Below are 7,715 nucleotides of genomic sequence, written 5' to 3' on the forward strand. Positions count from 1 at the left end.
TTGCGATCAATGTTCGCAATTGTGAACTCGCATTTGCGAAGGGATAGTCGCATTTGCGACGACTGGGGATTTCTGGGGTTTTCACATTTGCGAAGAAATGCTCGCAATTGCGAGCAAGGCTGGCCAGGGCTTATTTCGCATTTACGAAGAGCCCCTCGCAATTCCCAAGTCCACAGACCTCGCATTTGCGATCACCTGATCTCGCAATTGCGAGATCAGAGGCCAGCACCAGATCTGCAACCTGCAACTATTTTCTCTAAGTCTAAATGCACTCTGTGGCCTATCCAAAACTCATCCGAGCCCTCGGGGCTCCCAACCAAACATGCACGCAAGCCTAAAAATATCATACGGACTTGCTCGTATGATCAAATCATCAAAATAACATAAACAACTATGAATTAAACCTCAAATTCATGAAATCATTCAAAACATCAAGTTTTCCAATTTCTCAACTTTAGGTCCGTTTTATACCAAACCAACTCCGATCTTTACCAATTACAGATTTATCTTAATCATTATTTCAAACTTGTACCGGGCTTCGGAACCAAGATACGGGCCTGATCTCGTCAAGAAAATGCATCAATTCGCTTCGAAAAACCTTTATGTTTTCCAGAAAATAATTTTCTTCAAAAATTCATTTTTCGGGCTTGGGACCTCGGAATTCGATTTCGGGCATACACCCAAGTCCCAAATTTTACTACGGACCCTATGAGACCGTCGGATCACGAGCACGGATCCGTTTACTAAGAATATTGACCAAAGTCAACTTAATTCAATTTTAAAAGCAAATTCCTTATTTCACTTAGTTTTCACATAAAAGCTTTCCGGAAACGCGCCCGGACTGTGCACGCAAATTGAGGTGAGACAAAGAGAGGTTTTTAAGACCTCGGATCACAGAATTTACTTGAAAAATAAGTGATGGCCTTTTGGGTCATCACACATATATTGTAGCAACCACTCTTCTTCCAAGAACAAGATCCTCTACCTTCTCCTAGCGTGATACCTTCCTAGTTTTCTATCTTTTGACTAAGCACAAGGGCAAGTTGTCTTCTTGGGTCATCAATTTCAAGATAGAAAGTGTCGATGACCCCACAAGTCTTCCTTATGGTATGGTTATCACTCATCTGCTAGAAGCCAACAAGTCTTCCCTTATTGACCATCCCTACATCACTGTCACCAAGTCTTACAATTCCAGGGGATTTGCTAGCATGGGTTATATTTCTGTAAAGGGGGCCTGGGTCAAGAAACAAGAAGGTGAAACCAAGAATGTCCCCTCCGACTCCAAGGCAAAAGCTTTAGTGTCTCACCCCAATACAAGTGATTCTGACCTCTTAGAAAAGCTTGTCTCCATCAGTGAAACATTGTCTATCATCAAAGACTCCTTAACCTCTATGCAAAGCAAGATTGAAGATATCCATGGAATGGCAAAGGACCCATGGTCCGACATGTCCAAGATTCGAGTGTAGATTCTCAAGACTAAAGAAAAAGCAGTTAGGGCCTTCAAAGAGATGCACGACAGAATTGATGGGGTCTTTGTCACAGTGAACGCCAGCTTGCAACACCCTTACCTATTTTCTGCATCGTTGATGTTTGGTTGTTTAAGAAAATTTCTTTTTTTGCTTTATTTTGCGACTGATGATTCAGTCATGGGTTGTACTCTTAGGACAAATACTTCTTAATTTCCTGCCTTCCTTAATTTTGTAGATGACAAAGGGGGAGAAATAGTAAGCAAGCTTAAGAGCTGTGTTTCTATGTATTCCCTGGTTTAGTGTTTCTATATTTTGTGCTCTGTTTTCCTGCAGATGTTCAACTTACAAGTACATCATACGGTATACAACTGAGGTAAAGTCGACTACAACTGAGGTACAACATAATGTTCAACTGAGGGGGAGTCGACTAGACATATCTACCAAGAAACGCATATTGAGGGGGAGTTGACCACAACACACTTAAGGTAGCTGATCAACAGGGAAGTATTTTTATTGTTATTTTGTCATCATCAAGAAGGGGGGATTGTTAGATCTAAGTTGATTTCAGTTATGCAAAATAACCAATACTCCTTATGTGCAGTAACAAGTTCTGAGCAATAGAATGGAGGCATATGGAGGCAAAAATGAATCAAATGAAAAAAAAGGAAAGAGAAGCGGAAAAATCAATCAAGGAAGCTGGCAAAATCAATCAAAAAGGATATTATAGGAAGGATCTCAATCAAAAGAGATCAAGGGCACAAAATCATCTGCTAAAGATTCTCCTATATAAAGACGTCAACGGAAGCATCAATCAAGGGATTTAGCAACGGGAATATTCTCTCATTTAAGGAAGAAATAATTCAAGCCCTGAGTCAAGGCAAGTCAACAAAAGAATCAATCTTGGAAAGAATCAATTTACGATTCCTTCTGAATTCAACTTCATTGGGTTTGCAATCTCTCAAAAAGACGTACAAGACTTGAAGGCCTCAAGAAGTATAAATACCTACTGCACCAGCCTTGGAAAGATATACTTTGATCAAACCAACTTCAATCTCTTTGTTATACTTCAAATAAAATATTGTAGTTTGCTTTAGATTTCTTGAGTAACAAAGAAGAGAAGAGAGAAAGAAAAGAATATTAATGAGGCATTGTATCAATTATAGAGAGAAGAACAAAGTGATAAAAGCTGATAGTGTATAACACCAACTCATCTGTACTAAGTTACTTCATACTCGAAAGAGATCACCTTTCACTCTAAATCCGAACCAGTATAAAAATATATTGTGTCATTTACTTTCTGCAATTTATCTTTTACATTCTGTTCCTGAAAAGTCTAGTTGACTGGAACGCAAATTAGTCGACTACCTCGAGAAAGAAAAGAAACATTACAACCTATCCCTCCCCCCCCCCCTTCCTCTCTTCCACTTTCAATAAGCTGGCAAGAACTATACAAAAGCACAAGATTGCAAAAGGTTGACCAACGAATACGATGCAAGTACAACTCTCGATTCACCACAAGTTTTCAACAAAATCGAATATACTTAAATATCAATTTTTGAATGTTAAACCATGAGAACTCGACAGTGAACAAATTTAACTAGATACATAAATAAGGAGGCTGTAATGTCGTTACTTATAAAAGACTACATTTATCATAGCCAGCTCTAAGAAGGTAAATGAAGAAACGATAGAATACAACAAAGGACAAGGCTTGATCCTTACAAAGAATAATTATAGCATGACATGGAACCATGAGATTAGCACAGACATGGTTATTTTGGGTACCAAATTCAAAATCTCAATTTCTTGTTATCTGTAGAGCAAATAATTCTCTGTGAGCTCCGGAGCTTTTCTCCTATGGGCTTGTATTGTAAATTTATCACTATTCTATTTAATCAAAACTTGCATAGTTTATTCTGAACTCTGCTTTGAATACCAGAGCTTCTTCTGACAAATCAATATCTTCTCATTCTCTACGCCATATTCTGTGTCTTCTTTACGACAGCTCCATCTCATGCCCTTAGCCATAGTGGCAATTGCATCTACATAGTAGCTGGACTCCCGGATAATTGCATACCCATTAGGCCGCAAAATACGATCCATTTCCAGCAGTACATACTTCATTTCACATCTGTAAGATACACATAACTTATGTCAGGATCGACGCTTAGAAATGATAATTAAACTGATGGGAACATTACTTACTAAAGGATGGGGTGGGGGTTAAGCTTTAGAGGTGCAATGTTCTTACCTATGACTTTCAGAAGTGAAGAGATCGTCAAGGTGAAGGAGATCATATGTTCGAGGATACGTTGAGAAGGCCTCACACCTATATAACAACAAAGAGACTAAGTTACAAATGAATCAATCAACTGCTGCAGTTTAGGCTTCAATTTTGCAAGCAAAATCGAAATTACCAGTCATGGAATGTTCCGATGAGACCTCTGTCGTAGACCACAGTAAGCGTGTTTGCAGCATAAGAGGAAACCACATTCATGACCCAAAGTGGATCCTCAATCAGAGTAGCAGAGAAACCTCCGTACAAGGTGTTCATGTCCATCACATTTCTGATCTTCTCAGTTCCAATAGCTGGGAGCAACTTCTTGTAGTGCTTCGCTCGCACCTTCCACTTAACATCATCATGCTTGAAGGCACCCTCGCTACCTCCACGAACATCAGAAACACGTTCTGGGGCAACATGCAACCGTTGTGGCCATTTGGCTAGGGCATTCAACTTAAGCTTCTTTGCAGCTGGATTTGGCACAACTACACAAGGTCGGAGAGGAGTGTACCACGCAGAATCAGGTTCAGTACCATCATCGCACTTTGGAGGGTAATTGTCAGGGTTATCAAGTTTCTTATAGCAGCTATTGTCTGTCAATTTCTGCCACACGGCAATGTCATCCTTCTTGTTGAATAATTTGAAGCACATTGAAGTGAGCAAATCTTGCAACTTCTCATAATCTGATTTCTGCTCCTCAATGGTGGTATTCCATCCTCTCCAACGATTCTCATAGTTCACTGGTGGGCCAGAAAGGACCCAGAAACCTCCAGGGCGCAGTATACGATGTATTTCAAGAAGGTAAACTCCACCTGCCAATAGTGAAGGCTGAATTAGAAAAGCATACTGATAAAGCATTTCCAATTTCTGGCCTGCATCATATAGAAGTATAAACAGGCTGGATTTGCAACCATCCTACAGCAGAATGTGCAATCACACTATGGAATACAATCAAGATAAGCATATAACATTTTCTAAATAGGTTTCCTACCAAATTCGGTCCATGGAATTAGGCATCTTGAGCAATGAGCCATGTCAAAAGAGTTTGAAGGGAAAGGAAGACGCTGTGTGGAAATGATGCCCAGAACCGCAGGAATTCCACGTTCCAGAGCAAACTGAACTTGAGCTTCATGATTATCTCTTGGGGCAAGAGAGACTGTCAGAATTCCACGATCTAGCAGATCACCACCCCAGCTTGCCACCTAGATAAAGAAGAAAAACATAAAAGTAAGCAGGAATTCTAGATTATACGTCAATCTATCAATCAATCACACCTCAATCCCAAACGAATTCCAGACTATACATCTCAACAAAATTTCTCAGGAGAAACATCAGATAACGAAATGTTTGATTATTAAATAATTAGATAAGAAGATGTGATATGACGAACAATAAAGATCAGCTAGCAGCTGTAAACTGTTTACCAAATACATAATTAGCAGAATGGTTACGACTTCATGATCAAATTTAGCGCAACATTGAGTTGAGAGATAAATCAAGCGAATATCTCGTGATAAAACATAGTGGAAGAGAAGTATGCCTGTGGATGTGGAATTCCTCGTTGACACTAATCAATGAGACTTTGCCTAGAGTGACGATGCTAGTTAAAGTGCCATACCACAAACTTAAATTTATAGGCACTCACCCCACAACCGGTATCAATGGCAGTGCGGATGGTCCCATCTGTCATTTGTGGAATCAAATCTTGCATCAGATCAACATATTTCCCAACACCATTGGGGAACATAGTACCACCACCAGGAAAGATGAACTTTTCACCTTCTTTTATCAGCCAATGTTGATTCGATTTTTGTTTATTAATCCAATCATACGGGACATTCCTGAAGCCAGATCAAAATTAGCAAAAATCAATGTTTACGAATGAATCCAACAACAAAACATAGACAAACAAAGATATCGAACATTAGTATTACCTGTACCAACATTCATTTTTGCTCTTAGGCCATCTTATTGGCACTTTATAGCCATCTGGTGGGGGGACCAAGCATTCCTTCCTTTCAAAAGTAGGAGGGCAATGGCGTTCCATGAAAGTAAGTCGATGAAGACCATACTTCTTCCATCTCTGCAATAGCAGCAATAGATGGTTGAGTACACATCAAAGAATAAAGTTAACAAGAACTAGATTAGTCAAGAAAACAATACCCTTGGATCTGTGCATGGAGTATAGTCCTGATAGTCAGCACTACATTCAGAAAAGGAAACGGCTTTGGTCTGTAGAGGACCAGCAGCATTCCCTATGGGAGTTTCAGTTTCATCTTCCCTGTTAACCTCCTTAGTTGCATATCTCTCCTTTTCGGAGCAAAAAATTCCACCAAGATAGAATGAAAACCCACAGAGCACCACAACCATTAACGCCACGGGAATTTTCCAGGAATTTTTATCCGGTGGATATGGTTTTCCATCTTTGTGCCCCATGTTGTCACTTTTTATTGATTACTTACCTGCATAAGAAGCAAACAACATGGTTAAAATCATTTCCACTCATACAACCATTTGAAATTGCTTACAAATCCTAGCTTCTTTAGATGGATCTTCAAGAAAAACAATAGAATGTAAACATAACACTTAACTATTAAGGCAAAAAAGTTTTTAATAACAGAATAGAATAGAGTCACAACTAAGAATACAGTACTCTACTACTTTACAACTGGAAAACTCACAAGTCCAAACAATAAACAATGAGAAAAGCATAGGCCCATACAGATCTAATGGTCAGAGGCAGCCACTAATAACTAACTAATGAAAACCATGAGATCTGTTAAGACTAAAGACTTTACATGTCACCTCATCTGTATATTCAACACATGACATAGGGACCCCCAAGAGCTTTATCAAATTCAGCTGAGGGCCCTCCAAAAGCCTCTAAAAAGGTTGAATTATGAAACCAAACTACTAATGCTTTTGCATCTAACTTGAACTGTGTAAAAAAAAAAACAAATACCAAGAGTAGTTGACGAAGAAATTTATGGTTTGAAACTCATTGGTTGAATGGCTTGTTATTTATTCCCAAAATAAACTTGCCGACAAAGTAATAACAGAAGAGAAAAAGATATTAAATGCAAGAATACCTTAAATAGAAACAAAAAGATTCAATCTTTATGGTCATTTCGTTCCTCTAAAACCAAATCTTGCAGAATATTGTTCATCTTAATTCAAGAAAAAAAGTTAAAACCAATAACCTTTTTCACCAAATTATAGAAAATCCAATGGTGAAAAAGACAGCAAAGGTCACAATGCCAGGATCTGAAAAAGATCTGACACGGAAAAAAAAGAAGAAGATAGAACCCAGAGTGTCCTAATAATTCAGCTTTTACAGGAAAGAAATGCACAGCAATTGGAAGATTAGAAGAAGAAAAAAATTACCTCTAATATTACGTGTCCGATACAATTATATATCAGACAAAGATTAAAACCCCAAAAATTCTCCGCTATCACTGTGACTTAAAAAATCTATTCAAGAATGTATTAATGGGTCGAGAAAAATGGACCTACGAATGACAAAGAAGAAAGAGGAGAGAAGATATATGAATATGTGTGTATCTGCAAAGCTAAGTTCGCATATATGTATACAAAAAAGATAGGAGAATTAAAGATTTATAAAAAGAAAATAGTGTAATAATATAGTAGTAGAATGTGATGGTTCCTGGTTATTGGCCTTATGCCTAGTTAGGTGTGAGGCGTATCCAGGATTTTAATATCATGGGTGCACTATTATTTTTAAGGGGTCATTTGGTATGATGCATTAGATAAAATAATGTTTGCATTAGCTTTGAGTATTAATAATACTTTATTTGGTAGACATTTTGAACCTATGCATTAGTTATGCAAGCATTAGTTGGTATTATCCTATGCATAACCAATGCATAGAAAACCATGGTATTAGCAATGCAATGGGTTTTAATGCATATATTAGCTTAGCTAAAGACAAAATTGTCCTTCAAAAT

The 7,715-nt window shown here is 38.1% G+C and overlaps 1 protein-coding gene across 5 annotated transcripts; it reads right to left on the reverse strand.

Annotated features, from left to right (window-relative positions):
• Nucleotides 1-3,053: 3,053 nt before the first annotated feature.
• Nucleotides 3,054-7,335, reverse strand: LOC104224710 (probable methyltransferase PMT21). Of its 5 annotated transcripts, none has more exons than XM_009776398.2 (8): nucleotides 7,135-7,335; nucleotides 5,914-6,212; nucleotides 5,685-5,833; nucleotides 5,396-5,591; nucleotides 4,742-4,952; nucleotides 3,887-4,562; nucleotides 3,721-3,798; nucleotides 3,054-3,600 (listed from the first exon to the last, which is right to left on the reverse strand). In XM_009776398.2, the coding sequence occupies exons 2-8, from the start codon at nucleotides 6,184-6,186 to the stop codon at nucleotides 3,381-3,383; spliced, it is 1,803 nt and encodes a 600-aa protein (XP_009774700.1). In that variant the 5' UTR covers nucleotides 6,187-6,212; nucleotides 7,135-7,335; the 3' UTR covers nucleotides 3,054-3,380. The 5 variants fall into 5 exon arrangements, with proteins under 5 accessions (XP_009774700.1, XP_009774702.1, XP_070009031.1 ...); XM_009776400.2 differs by lacking the exon at nucleotides 7,135-7,335 and adding an exon at nucleotides 6,840-7,031; XM_070152930.1 differs by lacking the exon at nucleotides 7,135-7,335 and adding an exon at nucleotides 6,556-6,642.
• Nucleotides 7,336-7,715: the final 380 nt, after the last annotated feature.

The sequence above is a fragment of the Nicotiana sylvestris genome, chromosome 8 (assembly GCF_000393655.2).
Source record: "Nicotiana sylvestris chromosome 8, ASM39365v2, whole genome shotgun sequence".
Classification (NCBI taxonomy): domain Eukaryota; kingdom Viridiplantae; phylum Streptophyta; class Magnoliopsida; order Solanales; family Solanaceae; genus Nicotiana; species Nicotiana sylvestris.

Coding starts and splice junctions, on each gene's coding strand:
- LOC104224710 (XM_009776398.2), bottom strand. CDS start 6,186: ATGGGGCACAAAGATGGAAAACCATATCCACCGGATAAAAATTCCTGG. Junction 5,834..5,913: donor CTCCATGCACAGATCCAAGG/GTATTGTTTTCT, acceptor CTGCTATTGCAG/AGATGGAAGAAGTATGGTCT. Junction 3,601..3,720: donor TTCACTTCTGAAAGTCATAG/GTAAGAACATTG, acceptor TGTATCTTACAG/ATGTGAAATGAAGTATGTAC.